Source organism: Microcebus murinus, chromosome 9, assembly GCF_040939455.1.
Source record: "Microcebus murinus isolate Inina chromosome 9, M.murinus_Inina_mat1.0, whole genome shotgun sequence".
NCBI classification, from domain to species: domain Eukaryota; kingdom Metazoa; phylum Chordata; class Mammalia; order Primates; family Cheirogaleidae; genus Microcebus; species Microcebus murinus.
Window position 1 is genome coordinate 4,499,344 of NC_134112.1, and position 24,689 is coordinate 4,524,032.

Here is a 24,689-nt window from a genome sequence, read left to right on the forward strand (position 1 = left end):
CGTACACTTTCTTATATGGTAAAAATCTGCCAGTCCACATAGATAGTTGATCCACATGGACTTTGAACCTGTCTGGAAGTCTGGGAGCCGGGGCGGGAGGGAGGGCCCCAGAAGAAACGAACGCAAGCCACCCTGGCACCGGGGGTTGGAGGCGGGGCCTGCCTTCCCCGCCCCACCTGCCCGTCTGCCCTCTGGGCACGTGAGGCGTCCATCCACACCAGGCCCTGTCTCGCCGCCCTCGGCATCGGGGGTCCGAGGTGGCTCCGGCTGAGTTGCGTTCTCTCCCTTTCACTCTGCGCACGTGTGCTTTGGATCTTTGGACAGAGGTAAGTTCTTTTCCCAGGGCTGCAAGTAACCCGCCTCATGTCCACCTGTGTCCTTCCTGGAGCAAAGGTGAGGCCTGTCGCCATCCAGCCCTGAACAGGGGAGCCTTCTGCCCTAAACCTCTTGGTGGTTTGCCCGGTGGGCACACCTGTCCCTCCTTTGGGCTTCTCTGGAACCCAGTTCTTCTGGTTCTCCCCTCTGTTTGCTGGGGTGCTTGACCCCTTACCCTTCTTCCCCAGGTCTTTGGTGGAGGTAGTGGTGGGGCTACAAATGCCGCACTAGCCTTGAGAAACTGCCTTGAAGCTGAGATAGGTGGGTAGCTGGCTGCTAAAGGAAAAAGAGAGGGCTGTCCCTGAGGTTCTGCTGTGCGGATTTTCTCGAGTGGGGCATCCCCAGTGCTGCTGCTGGTTGTCAGGCGTGGGCCACTGCCACATGCCTCTTCGGGGGACTTCAAATTGGAAACACAAGCATGACTGGCCAGCTGAGGGACCAGAGTGCCTTCTGGATGTTCTGGGAGTAGAAGGAGTAGAAGGAAGCTGAGGCTTGACATCTGAGACCTCTTCAAGTCCCACAGTTAAAAAATAGCATTTATTTAGGGAGCGCTTCATCTGCATGTGAAATTTAGTGCCGCGCACGCCTGTGAGGGAGGCAGTACCGTGAACCCTGGACGCACCTCCAGCACTGCGCCTTGTGTTCCATCCTGCGCTCCGCCGACCCACCCCGCCGCTGGGTTTCCATGTCACCGACTTAACGCACAGTTACATTTGGTTCATTTTGCTTCAAATGTTAGGGACTGCTCTTTTTATTATATGGTTTTTGTTTTGCAATTACGTGGAGCATCTAACTCTGACGCAGCGCTCTCCCACTCCCCGTCCGCTGTGTGGTGCGTCCCGGCCCGCGGGTGGGCACTGCACGTGCTTCCACTCTGCTGCCGTGAGGAGCAGCCTGCTGACGCCTGGCCTCCTGCACACACCCGCAGTTTGGATCAGCGATTCTGAGTCTGGGGGCTGTGATTTGGCCATGGGAGGTGGTCAGGCTCAGACAGACCCAGGCTGGGGTCCAGGCTTCCTCCCCTCCCAGTTGTGGTATCTTTTAACAGCTACTTACTCTAAGTTAGTTTCATCTTCTATGAAAGTGGGGTAATGGCACCTCCCTTGTGGGCTGTCACAAAGACTGGTTCAGACACTGTGTTCAGGTGCTTACCACAGTGCCTAGCTTATAGCTAGTGTTCCGTCAGTATTAGTCACCTCCTTTCCACATTTGAAATGGGGGTAATACTCCCTTGTCAACTGCTTGTGTGTAGGAATCATTACATGATGTGTGATAGTTGCCAGGAAGGTGTTTAGTGACATTAGGATTGTGTCACTATCAGCATTACCACCCACAAAACCAGTCTGGCCGGTTTTCTCTCCCAGACCTTGTTGGGCAGCCCTTGAACTTACAGGCAGGCTGGCTGGTGCTGAAACCAGCCGGCCAGGCAGCCACGCCCGGGAGCTCCTTATCCTTACAGATATTGAAGTTTCAGCCAAAAGCACTGAGGCATGGGCTCCACAATTTACCACCAAAGTGGGGACCTCTACCCACTTCATGTAAAAAAATACATCTTTTTTCTTGCCCATGAAGATTAGTTATGAATGCCATTGTGGACATATTTTCTCAGCATGTCTCTGTCTTTGGCCCCTTTAGCCTTAATCCTTCAACCTCCAATTAGACAGTAGTCATGCAGGAATCTTGACTGTGGCTAGCAGGAGGCCAGGCTCCACTCTGGCCTGTGGGTACTGCAGTGGCCCTGCACCCTGAGCAGACCAGAACCCAAGCCTGCATTTGTAGGGCTCTTGGAGACCAACTCTGCCTCTGGGTTTTGTAGCCCAGACGGCAGAGCGACTTAGTGAACTTGACACAGTACATGTGGTGGTTGGTTCCTGGGGTGCTTTCCATGCACAGGGGCCTGATGATGGTTGCGGGGAGGAGCTGGCAGTTGAAGTGTCCAATGGGCTCTCAGTCGTCCTCCAAGGTGCCTCTCCACCCTCTTACCCTGTCTAGGCGCAGGACACCACCACTGTAGGCATCCACCCCGCACATTCCTGGAGGCTGGGGTGGCCGCCGTCCTCTCGATGCCGGTTTTCATGGCCTTAGTTCTCAGCTCTTGCCAGCTCTTTCCTGGGCTCCTGAAATATTCTGATTTTCTTGCTCAAGCCTCATACCTTTCTCATCCACCCTCCACATTGCTGCCAAAAATATAATTTTAAAACATATCCCTCTGACCTTTTATGCCTGCTTAGAAGCACCCATTTTCTCCCTGTGTGCATGGCGGTGCTCCCTGTGTGCATGGCGGTGCTTGCTGCAGGGGCGGCTCCCCGACCTCGCTGACTGAGTGGTGCATGCTCCCGGAGCCCTGGTCTGGACTCACCTCTGGCCCTTTCCCCCCAGTGGAGCACACATAGGCAGGATCCTCTCCCAGGGCCACCCTCCGTGTCTGGGGCAACTTCAGGTGACCCAGTGGTAACTCCACACTCCATGAACTATCACTTTGTTATTAAGAGGAACATTGCTAATGACACCTCAGTGAATCCTGACATCCTATGTGCAGGTCTCTGCTGGCATGTCAGTCCCACCTGCCTTGGTGTAGAAGACAAGGCTCATCTATGTCCTGCCTTCCCCCCCCCCCCCCCCACCGTGACGCCAGCTTCTCTTCCCTGACACCTGGTCTCGGGCTCCTCGGCAGATCGGTCAGGCGCCTCTGTGCCCTGTGCCTCTTGCCAGCGTTCCAGGCACGCTCCTCAGCCCCACTGGGAGACTGGAGCCCTGCGAGGCAGGCAGAGCTGTGCTTCACCCTGCGTCCTTCCTCACCCGGATGCCGCGCTTCACGCTCGGCAGTAAATGCTCCTGGACAGACCCCCAGCCCCTCCTGCCTGTTTGAACACGGGCATGTCTGAATAAACCCGCTCATGTAAATCGCTTTGCCTTTTTCTCCAGACTTCCATATGATGGTGACTAGGTGGAGAGTGCCACTCCCAGCGCCCCGTTGGTTCACAGCGCAGTGACCTGGCCGTTGGCCGTGCCTGCCATCGTTCCCTAGCCGGGCCCCGGGAGGGTGCTGACGCCCGCCCTTCCCAGCGGGGCTGTTTGCCCTTGTGTCTCAGACCCACTCCTAAGTCCACCCACCACGGAACCGTCAGCCAATCCTGTTGTCCTTTGTCTCTCGTCAGCTTGTGACTCTGACGACTCTTTCTTCCTCTTCTGGCCTCCTTGGTCAGGGGCTCTCTGCTCTCTGCCCTGTCGCCTTCTCAGACTCCGATCAGGAAATGATGCAGAGACGAAAGAGAGCGTTGCCAGGGCTGCTGTTGTGCATGGGCTGTCAGGAGGGCCTCCGGGTGGAGGTTTCTTTATGAAGAGAGGAGTGAGCCATGCTCGGGTGTCCCGCAGCATGTGTAAGTGTCCTGGGGTGGGCTGAGCTTGGCTTGTGTGAGGAACAGGAAGGCAGGCGGTGCGGCAGGAGCCGCGCGCTCTGGGGAGAATGGCTGGAGGTGCTGGGAAAGGCAGGGCGTGATCCGCACCCACCCTTCTCATACCTCCAGAGAAGCCATGACTGTGCAGATGCAAACTTGTTATTGCCCTGCCTGGAGTCCTCCGGTTTCCTGTCACCTCTGGGATAAGGTCCAGGCTCTGCTGTCTGGTCCTGTGCCATTCCCCGGCTGCCCTACTGCCCAACTTCAGTCCCCCACTGCGACGTCCCTGCAACCCATTCTTCACACGTCCTACAACCTTCCTGTCTTCTTTTCACACAGATCCGCCCTCTGTTGCCTGTCCCTTCCCCAACACTTAGCTCAGCCATGGCCTCTGGGAACGACCCCAGAGGCCACCGCCCCTCTTCTTTAGGCAGAAAGGGCCCACGCATAACTCAACTGAAGTGTGCCAGGCCTGCTACCCCCCTCAGGGGCAGGCGGGGCTCTCGGCGTCTCCTGCAGCAGTCGCGGCCAGAGGCTGCGCTGTGGCATCGCCCGTCCCGAGGCGGGCCTGCAGGAGATAAGCAGCGAATGTCTTCGAGTGACTGACTGAATGAATAAAAGTTGTGCAGTCTTTCTCCCTTTTCATTTCCAATACAAATTGTAGATATAATATAGTTAAAAAATAAGGTATATAAGATCCATTTCATAATTTGTTTCAGGTATTTAAAAATATTAGTTTTAACCATTAATTGAAGAATCTAGTATATGCTTTTAAATAATATGTTTATTAACTTATTTAGGGTAGTAGATTATAACTATCTTCATTAAGTAAAGTGTTGCTTTCTAGTTATAAAAATATATTTCAAAAGGAGCCATCTTATTAATATTTCCAGAAAAGTAATTTTAAAATTAGCAAATAAGTACATTATATTACAGGTAAATAATAATATATTCCCTTTGTTATGACAAATACACAGTGTCTTGAAAGCTTAGATCAATTTCATTGATCAGAACATTTTTTCATTGATTATAGATACCTAATTGTAGATCTATTCTTACAGGGATAGAGAGGGGAGATTTCATAAAATATGATTGAATTTTTAATGCTTTTGTTAATGTATCTCTTTTTCTTTGGATCAGATTATTTTTCTAAACATTAAAATGTCGTAAGTTTCTTTTCTTACATATTTTGTGTGGTTATTGCCAATGTTTTTTATAAACATAATCTCAACTGAAGTGTATTTTATCTATACATCTTATGGGTATGTGTATATTTTATAGACTTTTCTATAATATTCCCAGAATTGAGAACTTGTTCTCAAATGAAAGCATATTCAACTTAAACATTAGGCTTATAAGCCTACCTTCCTTATGAAGAATAAACTTTGGTATATTGCTTAACAATATTTGATGTTCTGAATATATCAAATTAATTCCATAATTTATAAAATTGTGGTGGTGCTTTGTACAGTTCAGTGCATTCACCTACTATGCCGTATTCCTCTACTTCCTGTAGATATTCTATCTTTTACCCTCAAACTAAACCAGAGGAGAGCTGCATATTTGTCTGCATTGTTTGGTCTCTGTATGTACTAGCTTCTACTGAGCTGACCCTTGGTGTAGTATCAGTTTTATTGAGGGGAGAAGCAGCTATTGGAAGACTTTTAGAGCAATTTTTTTTCAGTATGTGGTTAGGGACATCGTCTGCTATTTCACACCATGTCCTCACCATGAGGGCCTGCAGGACACCGGTCCTCCAGGGCACTGGCTTCTTTTATCTTGGGACATGTGAGCTTTGACACTGGCATTGCTTCTCACCTTTGCTAGGAGTGCTAGGAAGCTCAGAATCTCGTCGTGCGACTCTGGAAAGCTCCTGGCTATTGGGCATTATGCACTTATCCTGGACTGGTAGTTTCTGCTCTTCTAGCCTTCCTCACTCCCTGTTAAAATCTTGTCTGTACAATGTAATGAATGAATAAGTAAAATTAGTAAAGGAAACTTTAACTCTGCTCTGGTGCTGTATGTAAAACCCCACATCTAGGAAAAGTGGCAATCATTCCCCTTGGGCAGTGACTCAGGAAAGCAGGCCGTCAGACGGGAAATACTTTTGGGTTAAACAGTATAGCGAGGTAATAAAACCGCTTGTTAGAGCAGCTGTCATTTAACAAGCTGGTAGTCTCCACCAGGTCTCCTTGTTGCTCCAGGCTTCCATCTCACTAGTAATGGTGATGGTGACCTGGCCCTGCCTCCTCCTGGGAGCACTGTGAGTGAGGACACAGCCGCCTGACGCTGGGAGGAGTGCACTCGGGAGGTGTCGCCCTGGGAGTCACGGTGCTGATCCCAGTAGGGTGCTGCTCGCAGCCGTCGTCCCTGGGCCTTTCCCCGAGACCTAACTTTGAGTGAAAGCGCAGACCCACGTTGGTGTGGTCATTGCCTCTTCATGGCGTTCTGAGACTGGACACTGCCTGCGAGTTACTGTGTACACGGAAGGGCGCCAGCAGCGGGCTCTTCTGACACACAAAGACCCACTTGTGGCCCTGAGAATTTTGTGGCCAGACCTTTTGTGCCTTGACTTCAGCCTTTTATTTAGTGCTCTAAAGTATATATAGATTGAGAATGCTAGTTTGTTCTTTGTCAGATAAAGTACCCAGGGCAGCTTGACACAGAGTCAGTTTAAAGGACTGGAGTCTTGGGCGTGCCTGGGAACACTCCCGTCTTTGTGCTTGGGACTGGCCGTGCAGCTGCCACGACAGTGTGACATGAGATCCCGGGGGCTCCGAGCAAGGGGTAAAAATAGCCGCCAGACCTTTGGTGGAGAGATGGCTGTGTGCTGGCCCTGAGTCCAGGCTGCCGGGCATGGCATTGCAGCCTCGTGCTCGTGGGGGGCTCCCTGTACTACGCAGAGCCGGCGGCGCGGCTGGTCAGCTAAGTGGCGGCGGCCAGATGAGGCAACCCCCAGGGCCTTCATTGCTCCCATATCCATACAGGGATAGTGCTGCCTGCCTCCATGTGTGGTCTTCAGCACATCAGGAGGTGACACACACCTAGCCTGGCGCGCAGCAGGCTGTGATCCTCCTTGTCCTTGCCAGGAGGAGGAAGTAGATCCCGGCAGGAGGAACTCCTGGTCAAGCCATGGCCGTCCTTAGCATGTGCTCAGTCTTGTCCATTCTCTTCCACGGGGGACCCCCTGTCCTGCCAAACTTCTGGCCGTGGCACTCCGGCCTCCTGGAAGAGAAGACGTCCTCTGTGTGCATTGGCACGCCTCGAGAATGAAAGGCAGTGGTCTCCCAGCAAGTGATGAAGCCCCCGAGCGTGTCATTTCATAGGGTTTCTTTAGCCTGGCCACTGGTGAATTTGTAAAGGGGAGATACAGGAAAGGCTGCAGGGGCCTGTTGACTCTTCTCCCAGAACACGAATGGTGTGTGAAAGTCCACACAGATTAGCCGAATGTCACGGTACAGCCAGCAGTGTGCCCACTACGTTTTCTCATTTTTCCTCATAGCAGCTGTGTCAGGTAGCTAGAATCATCCCTCTTTTAATTACATTATGTATTTTAAATGGTTATTTTTAGGCAGAGGAATCTGGCATAGTCTAAAGAGAGTCAAAAATAGAATCAAACATTCAGATTGATCCAGGCTTCACTTAGATCCTGTGATTAGTTTCTTAGTAGTCTTAAGGGGTGCATGCTTGGCTGACAGCTTGAACTAGCCACGGGTACTGTTTCATTAAGTGGGGAGAGGAACATAGACGTTGAAGTATGGTATAGGATGTAACTTTTTAAATACTGTTAGTACTTTTAAATATTAATATTACCCAAGGACTGAGAAACCAACAAATCCCACCCGCTTACAGAGCCTGGACTGAGGTCTGAGGAGGGTCACGAGGAACCCTGAAGCGGGTCGGGCCAGCCCCCGAGGGCTGGCGTCTTCACCTGGCCCAGTCCCCTTCGCTAGCCTGGGTGGTGTCCCTGGGGTTTCGGGAGAGGGTCATAGAGGTCACTCCATTTTGGCTGATGGACTCACAAGGACCCAGTAGGCCACTTTCTAGAGAATTCCTAACAGTGAGCAGTCCTAGACTCAGATTTAGGGGAGTGGTTGAGAGGGCTGGGGAGGCCACATGAATACCTTAAACCAGGTGGCAAAGTGGGGAATGGAGAGAGGATGAAAGGTAGATATGGGCGGGGGAGGGTTGGGGGTACTAGGATGTCATTTGAAACTTGGTGTAGTTCAAGTTCAAGATTAGATGTTGAAGGCATTTTTTATTTGTTGCAAGTGAATGCTGTATTTTCCCTCGTATACAAGTTTGGGTGTCGTACCCAGTTTAGCACAAATAGCACCTAATTCTGCACCAAACTACAGTGTAAGCACCAGAAATCATCTGCCTCCCATGCTTTCTCTTTCTTCAAAAAAATTTGGTCACAGTCTCACCTCATCTACTAATATTACTTGGCATCAGCCATAAAAATGAAAGGGAACAATCATTGTGAGCCCACATGGTGTGATTTCTAGTAATCACTGTCACATGAAAAGAGCACATGGAAGTCATTTGTGGCATGTAACCTTTTGTGCAAGAAATAAGAGAAAATGAGAATAAACACACATTTGCTTTGTTTTGCAAAAACAAAAATAAAAACAAAACTAGAAGGATGAGGGCGTGGGAATAAGGTATCTAACGTAAAAATAGGAGTGAGACTTCTTTGAATATATATGCCTTGTTATATAATTTTGATTTTGAACCACCCAGTGTTTTACATATTCAGAAAACAAAATAGTATCAAAATTGAAAAAAAGAAATCATAAAGTTGAAATCAAATAAAAACAAAGACTCTAACTGCCTAAAGTTGATAACATAACCACCTAGAATAAAGACTTAATTCTGATAATTCTGACCATAAACATCTTTAGCAGAACATATTTTAATATAATTAACATCTAAATAGTGGAGCATATTGTAGAAATAAAAGAAATGTCAAAAAACTGTTGAGATTTACCTGGTACAATTATAGTTAATGGTGGTGTTGGTGTTGTAATTGTTAAATTATTGTTTGGGTATTGTAGGATAGTGCAAAAGAGTAAAATATATTGATGTTATTGGGGAGTGAAGGTTGAACTGTGGAAGACGGGATACAAGCAGCATGAATCTCTCTCCCACACCCCACCCCCAGCACACAGCAAAGACACCTTTCTAACTGTTCATGTAATTCCCACATGGATCCTTGGAGAAATGGCTGAGTCCAGGTCTTGAGGACAGTGTGCCTGGGCATGTCGTGCCAGAAAATAAGAAAGTACTCAAAGACCTGTGGAGTATGTACAGAAGACCTAGGGGTTGACTTGAAGGGCCTCCTGCTGGCCAGAATAATCCTAGTCATAAATTATAATGTGTTAAATTAAAAGGTTTAAGAGTGTGTAGTATTCTCAAATAGATAAAGAGGAGAGAGAAAGCAGGGATGTCAGCTTAATAAATTCAGAAGAAATAATAAATTTAAAAAATCACCATTTTGAAACCTTAACCTAGGCAAGAATCCTGTTTGGATGCTAAAATCACTGGGTGACAGATTGTTGGAGCATTGAATATTTATGCTTTCTGAGGCGTCATCCCAGAGATTGCTATTCTTACCAAAGGGAAAAGACATAACATTACAGTGGAGCAGTCCCCAGGACAGCTTCTTAACTCATCCCTCTAGCTTTGAATCAGCCCCATGATTTGTGCCTCTTTGTGTAATGCTATGAGAAATCATCTATACTACTTGGTGGTATTTTTTTGCCAGGAAAAGCTTTTAATCTGAATTGGCTGATGAAGAAACAACTGAACAAATTGAGAATGTTCCTTAAAACAAGGAACATTGTGGTGCATTGAAGTCACCACAAAACTCAGTTTCATGATCCTAAAAGCCGTGTGGAAATATAAGAGACCTGGAATAACTAAAACTAAACAGTCTAGAAAAAGAATAAAGTTGGAAGACTCATACTTCCTGATTTCATAACTTCCTACAAAGCTACAGTAATTAAGAAAGTGTGGTGCAAGCATAAGGATAGGCTTAGGACAATGGCGTAGAATTGGGAGTCGAGAAGTAACCCCTTACATGTATGGCCAGTTGATTTTCATCAAGGGTGCCAAGTCCATTCAATGGGGAAGGAATATCCTCTTCAACAAATGGTGCTAGGACAGCTGGACATCCATGTACAAAAGAATAACATTGGACCCCTTATTTATATCATGCACAAATATTAAGTTTTAATGGATCATAGACCTAAACATAAGAGCTGAAATTATAGAACTCTGAGAAGAAAATATGGAAATAAATCTTTGTGATCTTGGGTTAGGCAAGGACTTTCAAGAAATGACACCAAAAGCATATGGGACAAAAGAAAACATGGATAAAACTAAAATTAAAAACTTTCGTGCTTCAAAGAACACCATTAGGAAAGTGAAGACAACCTACATATTGGGGTAAAATATTTTCAAATCGAATGAATATCTGATAAGGACTTACATCCAGAATATATAAAGAACTCTTATAACTCAACTTTAAAAAAAATAACACAATTGGAAAGTGGCCAAGAGATTTCTGCAGACATTTCTCCAAAAAAGATAGCCAGATAGTAACCACAGTGAGATACCACTTCAGATCCACTAGAATAGCTATTATAAAAAAGAAAAACAGTAATAAGTGTGGAGAAGTTGAAACACTCACAAATTGCTTATGGAAATATAAAATGATGCAGTCACTTTGAAAAACAGTTTGGCAGCTCCTTGGGATGTTACAGGTGTTTGACCAGGTGGCACGGCAGTTTCACTCCTAGCTGAAAACACGTGAAAACGTGTCCACACAGAAACTTTTACACAAATCCGGTTGCAGTATTAATTCATCATGATCAAAAAATAGGAACAACTAAAATGACCATCGACTATTGAATGGATAAATAAAATGTGGTGTATTCATACAGTTGAATAGATTATAGAGTGATAAGAGGGTGAGGGACTGACACACGCTACACCATGGATGGAGCTTCTAAATATTAACCTGAGTGAAAGAAGGTAGTCACAGGACACCACGTATTATGTGAATCCATTTATATGCAATGTGCAGAATGAGAAAATACATAGAGATGGAAAAGAGATCAGTGGTTGCTCAGGACTGAGGAGATTAGAGAGAAAAAGGGGAGTGACTACTAACGGGTTTGGGGTTTATTTTTGGAATGATAAAAATATTATGAAATTGATTTTGGTTATGGACCCCAAACTGTGAATATATGGAAAATCATTGAATTGTACAGTGTAAATGGGCAAATTGTATGTATGTGTGTTATGTCTCAATAAAGCTGTTTGTAAAAAGTAAATGTCATGAAAACAAAACATAATGAAAATATAGGGGAAAGTGTTCTAAAGGGATATAACAAGGAAATGCTATGCATGAACCATGATTATATCCTGGATTGAAGAACAAACTATAAAAGATACTTATTTGAGGTTATGTTAGATGTCGAGTCGTATTTTTTTCAGTGTGACAAAGGCATTGAGGTTATGTAGGAGACTGTCGTTATTCTTAGGGGATACTTACTGAAGTACTTTAAGGTGCAATATCATTTTCTCAGCAACTTACCTTCAAATGATTCAGAACACAAAAGTGGGTGTGTGTGTGCACGCATATACACATATGTGTATTCACAGATTGAGAAAATGAATCTTAGGGAAGTTTGAGGATAGTTTATTGTACTCATCTTTCAACATTTTTGTAGGCTTGACAATTTCAGTTTCTTTGTATCACTCTTTCTATTCAATCCAACAGATATTTGAGGGGTGCCTATTGTGTATCTCGCACTGTCATCTCAGTATGCAGTGGGGAAAGTGCAGTTAGTGACATCCATGCCCTGCAATACTTCATGAGGTATGGAGAATTCAACATAATTCAGAGATATGATCCTGACCTTCAAGGATCTTGATATTTTATAGATATATCTAAATCTTGATAACTAGCATTAAAAACAAATTCTAGGCCGGGCGCGGTGGCTCACGCCTAGCTCTCTGGGAGGCCGAGGCGGGCGGATTGCTCGAGGTCAGGAGTTCGAAACCAGCCTGAGCAAGAGCGAGACCCCGTCTCTACTATAAATAGAAAGAAACTAATTGGCCAACTAATATATATAGAAAAAATTAGCCGGGCATGGTGGCACATGCCTGTAGTCCCAGCTACTTGGGAGGCTGAGACAGAAGGATCACTTGAGCCCAGGAGTTTGAGGTTGCTGTGAGCTAGGCTTACGCCACGGCACTCACTCTAGCTTAGGCAACAAAGCAAGACTCTGTCTCAAAAAAAAAAAAAAAAAAAAAAAAAAAAAAAAAAAAAAAAAACAAATTCTAAGTGAATCTAAACTATTTTAAGGCAGCAGTAGCTTGGCTTGAATCCTTTGGTGTAGGTCATTTGCCGAACGAAGATCATACTTGGGTTAAATCAGCACACCTTTATGTACCTGGCGGCTTCCTGAAATGAGTGCACACAACCCCCTGTCACCAGGGTGTCCTGTGAGTCACACAAAGTTGCTAACATTCAACCTTCACCCATGGATATTATGAGCTAATAGGGTGTGGGATACATTTTGTTCTCTGAGCTTCTAGAGTTAGTGGCTGTGTAGTTTATAGGAAGCAAGATACCTGATCATGTACATTCTCATGGTGTCCTCCCCTAAGTATATTTTATGTGTCATAATTTGCGGGTGTGACCCTGGTGCTCTGCCACTCAGGTGACCTTTACCATTAACTGCTGAAGATGTTATTGGTCATTTAAAATTTAGACTGTATACTACAATCTATTATTAGAATATGGCTGTCATTAAGTAGATTTAACAGCACTGTAAAAATCATTGCAAGTAGGGTTTTTGTAGTAGTTGGTCAGATATTTTAAAAATTTAAAGCAGGTAATCATAAAATATGATATATACATACTTTAATTACTTTATTTTAATGAAAACGTGTAGAGTACGTTTATGGACCGATTCTTTGACGCAGGGCTAAGGCCCCTTCTGTGTGCGTGGGTGGAGCTGCGGGTGGGTTTGCTGGCGTTCCCAGCATGCGGAGCCCAGTCGGGGAGCGAGTGGGCGTGGTCCAGCCTGCCCCTACCCACGCGGCATGCGTCGGGCTTTTGCCAGCTTACTCTCGGGCATGTGTGGCCTGGCCCTGTGGGTCTGCTGTTTAAGCTTCAAGAGCAACTTTGTAAACCATTTCATTAGTATAGGAACTAGACATTTCAGTTTCAGTTTCTTTAAATTACAGGAACAATAGAAGATACTTGCACAAAAATCTGTGTAGTAAATGGCTCTACATTTTATAATTCCTTCCATTCTGTCATTTATAGTTTTCTGCCCCACAACCAATTAAAGAATATATTTTTTAATAAAGATAGTAACCTTTATAAAATTTGTCCACAGCATCTTACAAAGTTTTCATGGAACCATCAACTTTTTGTTGGAAAAATTAAATTTCATTGTTTAAGTAATATTTAATTATATAATTATAGCAACATGGGCAACTGACAGTGCTAAATTTGCTAGCAAAAACTGCTCTGCTTTGGGAATCGGTAACGCCCACTGGTGGGACAAGTTCCGAGTGTGTCCCAGTTACCTTCTGGCCGCTTGGCGTGGGCGGACAGGCCTGGCGCCGCGGAGGGGGCTGCGCCCGGCGGCCTCGCGTCAGTGGGGCCTGTCAAGGGGGCCTCGCCTCTGCGTTTGGTGTGGTGGGTTTAGTGTCGCCTCCACGTTCGTCCTTGAGGAAGGCTTCGTAGAGCCTGCTCTGCAGGGCTGGGTGGGAGCCTCCTCTCCCGGGTCAGGTCTGGAGGCTCCGGGCAGCACTGTCTGGGAACCTCATGCTCAATCTGATATATTAACGAATTATAGGGAGGTGAAAATGGAAAAATAAAGCATTTATTGAAGAGCAAAATTAAAATAAAGTGTCAGAGGGAACAAAGGCAGTTAAAAAGGAATGTGGGTGTGCTCTGCCTAGAGAAAAGGCACAAAACTTACTACATTCATAAAAACGTAATTGGAGGGAGTGTCATTGGAATCTTTTATTAAGGAATTCAGGTGACTATCGTTGAAGGAATTAAGGAACACTGATTTCCGGATTCCTCGCTCTGTCCTCCGTGGGAAGGTGATTCATTGTGGGACAGTGGGTTCACGTTCACGTTCCCAGGTGTACATCCTGTGGGAGGAGGATGGGAGAGAATTTCCAGGAAAGTCTCGTGTTTATGGTGAAGCTGTATATTTCTGTGCATGTGTTGTGTTTACCTCCTTCCTTGCTGTTCACAGATTCAGTTTTGGTGTTGCACATCCTGGTGGCTCCCTGGTGGCTCCCTGACCAGGCCTCCCTATGCACCAGGCCTCCCAAACAGCCTTACCTTGAACACTGTGTACCTGGAGTTGATACTCAGCAGTCCTGAGAGATAAGAGATACACACCGGGTTCAAAAGTTCCAACACTTAGACTTATTGGATAGGTGTAAAAGCAGAGATGGGTAAATTATCCTGGATCTGTTTTAGGAAAGGATATGTTCAGAATAAGTCTTAATCCAGTTTATTCAAGTATATCTTAAAAATTTTAGCTCACCGGGGTATTTCCACACTCGGCTTGGAAAAAGTAAATTATTATAAAGACTGTAAAGTTCCCCCTAATTAAACTTATATTTGATCTATTTCTGTAGATTTGGAGATGACCGAATAATTTTCTCCTTATAAATCTAGTTTAATCACTAGTCAGTGTTTTTGTGTCTATGGCCATTATTCTGTCTGAGGCTTCTTTTATTTTTCTTAAAATTTTTTGTCATTGAAGATGTTTTTCCTAGCTTTTGTAAGTTTAAACTACTCATATTTGGATATTTACACAGACTAAGTTAAGAAGTATTAAAACCGACGTAAACTACAGACATTTTGTGTCATTAGAAAATAATCTTTAGTTCAGATGTGGTGGCTCATGCCCATAATCCAGCATTTGAGAGGCCGAGGGCAGGAGGATCGCTTAAGGCCAGGAGTTCAAGACCAGCCTGGGCAACATAGCTAGACCTCATCTCTACAAAAAGTAGAAAACAAGCTGGGCGTTGTGGCGTATGCCTACAGTCATAACACTTGGGAGGCTGAGGCAGAAGGATCACTTGAGCCCAGGAGTTCAAGGCTGCAACGAGCTATGATGATACCACTGCACTCTAGCCTGGCCAGCAGAGTGAGATCCTGTCTCAAAAAAAAAAAAGAAAAAAGAAAACAAGAAAAAGAAAATAATCTTCGAAGATCATTTGTTTCCCATTTGTAAAATGGAGAGCAGTTTACCAGGTGTGTAGTTATGTCCATTCAAAGCACACATTTTCAGAGCCCTGCCCTCCATCTTGTGCCATCCAGCTGGACGTGAGGTGGCAGCATGACCGGCTGACAGTGCGTTTGAGGGTGCTCTGTCCAGCGAGGTCTTCTGAAGTGTTTGCAGGTGTCTCCTTGAGGAACTGCAGAGCCCATGGTCACAGTATGCCGTTGTTCTTAACGTTCCCTTCTAGTCAAGTGTGGTTCTTCCCATACAGTCACAATCTTTCTTCATATTCTGAATCAAGGGGCAGAGCAATATTGCTTTATAAGGAAGTTTTGCGACACGAGGCAGAGGCATTTCATAAACAGGAAGATTATGCACAGTAGGAAGATAGTTTTTCTGTATATTAAACTCTTGTCTATGTGTATGCCTTATGGTGGTGCATTCTACGTTACAATTCTGTGTGCAAAGCCTGTTTTTTTTTCTTTAAAATAAACTAAGTAAAACAATCATTTAGGGTCTTATTTCAATAGTAATTCAAGACCAATCTGCCTTAGAATATTTCAGTAAAGTCAAGTATGGCAAGAACCGACTTGGAGGCTGTTTTCTGGAATGACGCAGACCTTCTAGAGATCCACCTTGAATAGGTGGAGGAGAAAGACACACACACCCCAGGAACGCCTTCAGGTTATAGGAGACAGGAGTGGCTTCGTCTGTGGGATGATTCTGGATGCTTCCATAGCCACCTCTTCTCTACCCTTCCAGTTGTCCACCTTTGTCCACTTTCCTTAAAAGAAAAAAAAAAAATAGCCACCATCTCTTCTATCCTGCCAACTAGTTCTGTCTTAAAAGTTAAGATTTTAAAAGTTAATTACTATTTCCTTTTCAATTCCCAACTCTCCCAGGGGAACTGTAGTCTTATCCATCATTTGTACATTGCTAGCAAGAACCTCAGGAGATCCAGTGCCAAAGGCCAGTTTTGATAGTTGAGAAGGAGGAGAGAGCATGGTCCCACTGGCTGTGGCTTTACATGAAGAGACATACCACTGGAAGGCAGAATGGCCCCAAAGGAACAGACTCCAAGTTCACAGGGTTGCTCTTGGCCAGTCTCAGCTGGGAGTCCTTTGGAAGACTCAACTGTGTTGAGGGCCTCCGGTCTTAAGGTACAGGCCTGTGGTTGAGCCTGGCAGGTGGGAGGTGGAGGGAGATGGTGCTCCTGCCTGAGGAACGGAGGACGCGGTCACTGCAGGGCAGACGATGTTCAGTGTCCACTGGTCCCGCAAGGCCGTTTGTAGGGGCTGCATCTGAGTTGGCTGCAATGAGTTATTGGGGCACACTGGGCCCTGATGTTTAGGACTCAGTTTGGGGGGTCCTCTCTGGGCTGTTTAGGGAGCACACCCAAATTTTTCTTTTAAAAATTTACCAATGTGGTCACTTATTTTTTCATGTAGTTTAAAAATAATTAAGAATGTAAATGAGTCATCTGCACATAAAAGCCCATTTGTTCTTGCCTAACTTTGGAAGATGTCTGCAGGATAATACTCTGTATGTACGTGGCAGGATCTATAATCAAGTCAGGGGCATCGTAGAATGGCAGCCACAATAACTCTTCCTTCATAAGTATTTTAATGCTTCATTAATCAGCATTGAATGTATTTTATTGGGGTGAGATCAAGGTCATATGGCCCTGATCTAATGCCACACCCTGCCATGTGCAGCCCCACCGAGGCTGACATTGGGGCAGTAGGGACGCCGGGCCCAGGCTTGGGTGGGGAGGGCATGCTGGGCTGTGTGCCAGGGCACTGTCACCTGTGGAGCTTTGGGGAGTGAGCCCTGATTGGAGGTGGGAGGACAGACTAGCAGGAGTCCTGGGGAGGGGTCCTGTGGTACTGCCCTGCTGACAGTAAGCATCCTTCCTAGTTGCTCCTGAGCCATCAGGGACAGAGCAGGGGCCCTGCCAGTGGAGCTGCTGCCTGGGCAGATGTGCTGCAGCCATTTTTCTTCCTGGTCCGAATTATATGGTAAAATGCTCCCTTATCAACACAGTCTTTTTTTATTTCAAGTAGGGAACTTAGATACTTAACTTGCTTTTTTGCATTAAAGCTAGGATATTTAAATAATTATTTATTTAGTTTAGTTTAAAATTCATGGAGTTATTAAAAGTATGAAATATTTTCTAAATGCTACTAGATATTTTTAGTCCTTTCTGCTTAAAAATAAATTGACAATTGATATATACTTATCACATGTTATAATTCATAGGTATCTTATAATATTTTGCATTTACAGAGATCTTTGCCATATTGAAAATTAAGTCTTTGGGTAATATGTTATTTTTGGTAAAATTATTTCCTCACAAAATTGCAAATTACTCTCCAGGCAGGATTAATGTCCTACCTAACTTTGTTTTGCATAACTTAATAATGCCAATAATAACAGTTTAAATCTATTCACATTTTTTAATAATGCCTTTTGGTTTGCAAGGTGACTTTTACATATTTAACCTTAGTAACATGCTTTCTTTTATTGTAAATAGTTTAATGTATGTCTTATCACCTCTGAGCGACTCTTAGCTTCTTGAGATCTGGGACCATACATTGTAGGATCATTTGTGTCATAGACTCCTTAGGAAATACCCTGTAAGTTGTAAGGTCCTGATACATGTTTACAGAATGCATGAAGTTGTACATACAACTTATATTCTTTTGTATGTCATTCTTGAGTGTAGTCCATCCATGTGACAGCCATGTGCTGAGCTCACAGTTTCAGCATGCTGCGTTAGCTACTCTGGTGGCTAACGCTTTTGGTGAGAGGACAAAGGCTTCTACTCTAAGGGAGGGAGGGGACAGCAAAATGTTGTAGAGCTATGGAGAAAGTTTAGAACCACAGGATTGGAATTGTAATTTTGAGGTTGCAGAAAATACTTCTAATTTTGGCAGGAGTGGGTCGGGGTCAGGAAAGTGTTAGCGAAACAGTCCGGGATAGTGTTTAGGAGGAGCTAGTGTTTTCTTGGACTTCGAAGGCCTATAGGCAGAGGAGCAGCTTCACAAGACGCTGGTGCCGCAAAAGCAGGGCTGCCCGGGAGCTGTGGAGGCCAGCGATGGGTCGGCTGGGGAATGGAGGGGCAGCCTGGATTTAAAGGCGACGGTTTTTGAAGTGGTGAGGAAATTGAGGCAGTGAGTGTAGGGCTATCCTTTGGAGCAGTTTCCCCTTTTGATGGAAGAAGGTATGGGAGAGGAAAGGAAGGAGCAGTCCCAGCCAGGGAACTGGGGCAGGGAAGACAGAAGATAGGAGAGAAGAGAGGAAACTGCACAGCCCCTGCAGAGATATGATCTAGGCCCTTTCCAGGGGCCACATTCTCTTGTATGGGCTCCTGGAGCTCTGTGGATAGGACAGCAGCCTGTCATGAGGTCTGCCAGGACCTGGAAGGGCTGTAGTGACCCATGTGGTAGGGGGTGGCAGCGATGAGCACCTGGGGGCCCCGCTGGGATCACCGCATGTGACTTTGGGAGCCTGTTTCCTGCAGCCTGCAGCCGGAGAGAGCAGAGGGACCTAGGGTGTGGGACCTGCCCACATGGGGTGGAGGCCAGCGGCCCAGCAGCGGCACCCAGGTGAGCTTGCCAAGCGTGGAAGGTTGATCCAGTCTAGGCCCATGTCCTTCCATATCTGTCCTTTCCCACCACGGTGCCTGGTGACCCTGGGTGGCCTCCTGGGGACCACCCAGCCCTGCTGCTTTTGGGCCTGGACCTCCCTTGGTGGTGGCGACCCAGGGCTTTCCTCCGTGCTGTGCCTCATTGGATGAATCAGCCCACATGGAGGTGTCATCGTCGGCATCCAACAGGGACTTCTGGGAGGACGCACCTGCCAACCCCACAGTAGAAGACACTGCTCTGGGCGTGGGGTCAGGGTGCAGCTCTGTCCCCTGCTCTGCTGAAGGGGCTTGCGTCTGAGAACAGAGCGGGTGGCGGGGATGTCAGCTTGGGGCACAGTGGCATGAAATCCAGTCATCACACCTATAAAACATTACTGGCATAGATTCTGGAAGGGGTTCCCAGCTGTGTTAAAACCCCAAGTTAACACTTTTTGTTTGTGGATCTTATGGACCTGAAGATAGAACATTAAATAGCATCAAGCAGGTGACCTCAGAGATCATGGGCCACTCTGGAACTTCCTGGCACCTTTTTTACAGTATTCAGCTTGGAGATGAGTCCAGCGGGGGACAGCTAGAAAGTAGTCTCTGAAGAACCTGAGGGACTTATGTATAGGGTAGACCTTGCGGGAACCTGAGGAGTGAGGACAGCCAGTCTTCAGAGTATTCTGTTACCTTTAGAAAAATGTGTGGCATGAGGACATCTTGATTCAAGGGTATTTAACCTCTTTCTCTCCTTGCCATGTTTTAGTTTGTTAAATATACAAACTTCCATTTCATAGAACTGCTCTTCTAACCACAGTGGCTTTTAGTATGTTCTTTGAAAGAGAGGCTAGCTCATTCCCCTGCCTCTTGAGCAGAAGCCGTTCACCTACATGCCTCGGTGGTTGTGGGTGCCGGCGAGGAGCGTGGGTCTCCCATGGGACCTGCACTAGGGGAGCTCCCGGGACTTCTGGGGTGCTGGCTCCACCTGGAGTCACTGGCATTGGGTTCGTTTATGTTCTACGACGAGTTACATGCGGAACTGCTGTCCTGAACAGCGAGTGCAAAGTATTATTAGTCTGCAAGTAAAATATGCTAAGTGCCCATTACTAGAATAAGTCTTAAAAGATTACATTTAATCTACTTCCGTTATTGAAGAGAATGCATTGAGAATTCACTGAAGTGTTTTTAGTACCTTGTTCCAGATTGGATTCAGTTCTCTGTAATAATCCCTAAAAGACAAGAGATGGTGGGGGCTGTGGTGCTTTGCCTCCGCGTTTGCTCATTACTCAACCTGAACAGCAGCAGGGGGTTCCCGGGTCCTGTTCCGGGGTGGAAGGCGAGACGCAGCCCTGCCTGTACGGAGCCCGCCCACTTCCTTCCCACGGGCCAGCATCTCCACCCTCCCCAGGGGGCTGGTAAAGGTCCAAGACCAACTCTCTGAAGAAGCAGCAGTTTTAACATAAAATGTACTTGCATAAAGGATGTGTATACATCCTTTAAAGTCACACTGAAATACCAGCACTCTCTAGTGCAGATTTCACGGAGCCAGGTGATGGTCACAGATGCTCTCGTGAGTTCGAGCTGCGACCTCGAGCCCATGCCTCTCTGGGTGCGCTGCTGAGCAAGTGCGGTTCTGGCAGGCGTGTTGGTGGGAGTTTTCATTCGTGTCGAATAAAGCAAAAGTGAAACAGGGTTGGAGCATCATCTTTTCACCAGTGCTGGACACTGGGACCGTGTCTCTGTGCGTGTTCATGCTGTGCACAGTGTGGTGGCTCCACGCATGACGGCTCCTAAGTTCGATTTGCATTGCTACGATTTCCTCGTCACTTTAACTGTAGGCTTGTCCTGTTTGGGTACAGTCTGCCATCTAAGAAGGGTGTTTACATTTTTAAATGTATTTTTTTTAAATAAAAAGGAATAGTATTTTGTAACATAAAAATTACATGAAGTTCAAAGTTCAGTGTCTGTAAATGAAATTGTGTTGGAACACAGCCAGGTTCACTCCTGTGTATTGCTTTTGTGCCACAGTGGCCAGCTTGAGTAATTATGACAGAGACCACATGGCCCACAAAGCCTAAAATATTTACTTCTAGCCATTTATGGGCAACGTTTGCTGATCCCTGATCCAGACAATCAATGAGACAATAAAGTGTGCCCTGATTTATAGCATTTGCTCATTTCCATGGCGAAAGTACCATGACTGTTACCCAGCTACTGAAGTGAGCGTGCATGCAGAGCTGGGAGGGGGCAGCCCCGGGGTGTGGGACTTCTACCCCACGGGCAGGATCGGTATGAGAACCCCAAGGGCATTGATCCCAGCAAAATAGCTAAGAAGTGATGAGTGCTGCGTATTTATTGCCTTTGTTTTTAAGGTAGTGTCTTTCATCATAAATTGGTACAATTTAATTTTTAATAGTGATTATGTTACTAACATTCCAGAAAACTTAGCAGTTGGCTCTCAGAGGCCAGTGTGAGGCAGTCTCCTGCCCCTGTGGTGGGCGCCATGCGGGGGGCAAGCTGGGGGGGCCTTGGGAGGAGGATTTCCAGACCTGCGTCTGCAGGGGTGAGGCAGGGCTGCCAGGGGGCTTCCAGGTGAGGCTTCCACAGAGGACAGAGCAGGTCGGGGGGTGGGGAGGGCGGTGAGCTGGGCCAGCACAGTTCCCCAGTTCCCTGGCCTGGGGCGTTGCAGCAGTGCCAGGGCGGCTGCTGGGTGCGCCCTCAACCAACCTCGAATAAAAAATGCAGAAAAGACTGTGGCTGGTGTCCGTTCAAAGCCAACATGTTTTTTCCTTTGCTTTTTAACTGAAGAAAAGACAGCGCACTGGCGTTTTCTGGCCGTGTGCTGTGTGAGCGTGAGGATGCGGGCTGGTGCCCCTCCCCTCTGCCTCCTGCCCCAGCGATGCCCCAGGGCCACAGGCCCACGGGGACAGAGGCCACCTGAGGAGCCACATCTGTGCCCATGCCTGCCTGCCAGCACCAGCATTCGCTCACATCCCACTCATGAAAATTAGAAGAAAAAGACAATCATTTTTTTTCCAGGATAAGAAAGGCTCCCGGAAAGCTGAATTGGATGGAGGTGCTTTTGTCAGAACAGGCAGAGAATCGGCTCAGTGCCGGGCACAGCTCGCCTGCCCTGGGTGCTGCTCTGAAACTCTGAAAGGGGCTTTCACAGGGAAGATGGCACTCTGAGCCCGCTGCCCTTAGCTGAGGGCTTCCCACAGGACGCACAGCCCGGGCAGGGCAGGTAAAGTTCCTCCCGGGACCAGCATGTGTAGGTAAAGGACCCTAGATGGGCCCGGCGACCTTGGCTCTCAGTCCCCTTGTGAAAGTCATGTAGTTTCCTTGTTTTAAGATACGTCAATGTTAGATGACCAAAATATGCACCGTGGTAAGACCCAACCAGTACAGTCGAGGGCTTGGAGGCGGCCAAGGGAGACCCTCAAAGCTGCGTGGTCTGGCGTTCCTCCTGGGGTCCTGTGGGCTGTCGGCACGGTGGCCGGCCCTGGTGGCGGGTAGGGCTGTGGGGTTGGGGTGGAATGTCCTTCCTTATTCCCCTTGCTACTTGAAGGGAATGCCACATGAAGGGTATAGCCCTGGCAGGATGTAAGGATGTCAACAAAGCCACCTGTGACATCAGCAGTCACCTCCTAGGTGGGCTTGGAGCGGCCAGCGGCCAGTCCTGGGCTCCAGAGAGATGCACCCCAGGCCTCGGGAACGGACACCCTGTGGTGCCTTTGCAGGGACCTGGTCACCGTGCACAAAACACCATGTAAATACTGCTGTTGTGTTGTTCTGTTCCCACATGTCCTTTCTTTTCCTTATTAACGTTGTTATGAGCATGTTTATGTTATATATGTTATATATGTTATATAACATAACGTTATTATGTCATGTTTCTGAAACAGGTGGCTCTTAGAATACCCTCCTTGAAAGTTTTTCTTTTCCTTTTTCTGTGAGTATAGATCATATGGTCTGAGGAATCCTAGAATGGAGAAAATACAACAATAATTCTATATTTTTAAGTAATACTACATTGATTTCAAAAGCTAGTGGCAAAATTGTGTAAACATGCCATAATTTATTACTGTTTACAGCCTCTTCTGTTTTGTAAGTTTTTTAAAACGTTGGTTCAGCGGACTCAATTGATGTCAGTAGAGTTTACCTGTATTAAGATCAGCAAAACCTAAAAGTAAGTTTAGCTGTTACATCGTCGTTGAACTTAGTTTTCGACATGATTGCCATTTGTATTTTAAAATGATTTTTATAAAGTTCCAGAATAACTTTCTGTTGAACATAGGAAGCGAAAATATTGTCTGTGGACAAATTATGAGGATGTAGAGAAGTATACGGCTTTATTTGCTTAAAATTTGTTTTATTTGCTTTATTTGTTTTTCTTGTTAGAATTTGGCTATAAAAATTTAAGTTTTAACTTTTAAGAGTTGTTAAAGAGTTATAAGTTCTTTGCTGAGTGCTCAGTCAAAACAAATGAGGCCACGAGGGACCAGATGGCAGGTCTGGAGTCCCGGGGCCGGGAAGCCTGGCAGTGCCCACACCCATCAAGGGACTTCCAGGGGCCAGACCCTGAGTTGAGCATTTTGCTTCTTCACTTCTGTTTGATTTGAAAGAAGAAAACAGCAAGGAGTGGGGTCGTCAGAGAAACTACAAGCAAGGGTGAATTCCCTAGGCTTTGCCTGGACCAGGTAGGCACAGGATGAGCTCGCAGGAACAAAGCAGGTGGTTCCCAACAGGGCCCTAGCATGCTCAGCCTTGAAGGGTGAGACCCCTGCCACTCTGAGTCCCTGAGAGAGGGGTGTGGAGAGGGAGGACGGAGACGTGGGGGAGGTTTTAGGGAGCTGACTGCTGCTGCATTCAGTGCAGACACACCTTGCTTTCTGAGCGCATCCATGTGCCACATGCCTTGGCCACGTTATTGTATATACTGCGCTCTGCACCTGGGCAGTAGGTGTTTTGATTCTCCTTTACAGGTGAGTAACCTGAGCTGCAGGGGACAGCTGGTAAGTGGCAGGCCCAGGATTTCAGCCCAAGTCATCCCCCTTATCCCCCAGGCTCTTTCCCAAGGCACCCTCCTGAATTTAAGCTCAAGTCAAGGCCTCTGAGTTGGCTCTGGCCTGTGTGAACTCTAAGCAGTAGGAAGTTGGTAAATTACTGCTCATAAGCTGTTTCCTTCTTAAGGGGACAAATCCCTAAGTTCTTTCAAACCTCATTCTAGGAAGGAAGGGGAACACCCCCTGCTGAGCACCAGGGCACAGACCCCTGTCCCTGCCTGGGTGCGGCCCCTCCCATGGAGCTGCTGGCTCCAGCCACTCCTCTAGGGCTCCCTGCTGGGTGGCTCTCCCCTGTCGCCACTGGAAGAATCGCCTCTTGCCCCTTTAGAGCTCTCATGTCTCTGTCTGGCACCTGTTACCCCATCTACCTCCAATTACCCCATCTCATAAGTCATTTGCAAACAGGAACTGGTTTTCACACTTTTAGATCTTTCCACCATTTATCGTGAGGGACCTGAGCCTCAGTTTTCTCCCTGTGAAGTGGGCTGACAGTTCCTGGCTGGGCTGCTGCCAAAGGCCTGGTACATTGTTATGTTTGAGTCTCGTTAATCATGCGTTCCTTTCTGATAGAGGGCACACTGGGTGAAATTAGGCCTCAGTATACATGAGAGGGCAGGAGTGTATTTGGAAACGTAGTGTATTTCCTTTTAAAGGGAATGTCAGTGTTTCTGCTAAGTTTTTCTTGTGACGCATAGGAACCAAATGGCTTTTTTGTTTGGCCAAACTGAAGTGCTCTGCCTTTGGGGGCAGTAGAAGGTAGGATATGAAGCTGGGTGGGGGGCCGTTGTGGGCCAGGAAGAATGAAGGGGGGAAGTAGAGGCAGCTGTGTGATCAAGTTGTATGTGCCTTTGCCAAGGCTAAAAACCCAGGGCCTCCCATGGGCCAAGTCCATGGCTGGACTTCTAATGTATGTGCTTTTGTGTTCTTTCTCTTAAAGAGGGCC

General features: G+C 46.7%; 1 protein-coding gene across 3 annotated transcripts in view; it reads left to right on the top strand.

The window, feature by feature from the left end:
• Positions 1–24,689, top strand: part of COBL (cordon-bleu WH2 repeat protein) — a 282,212-nt gene that overhangs the window by 43,922 nt on the left and 213,601 nt on the right. The window contains exon 1 of one of the 3 annotated variants that reach the window (XM_076006244.1): positions 21,329–22,449. The exons of the other annotated variants lie outside the window; for them this stretch is intronic. Within the exon in view, the coding sequence (XP_075862359.1) occupies positions 22,259–22,449 (191 nt within the window). The 5' untranslated portion in view covers positions 21,329–22,258. Of the gene's footprint in view, positions 1–21,328; positions 22,450–24,689 lie in introns of those variants that run through there. 3 annotated transcript variants of the gene reach the window in all.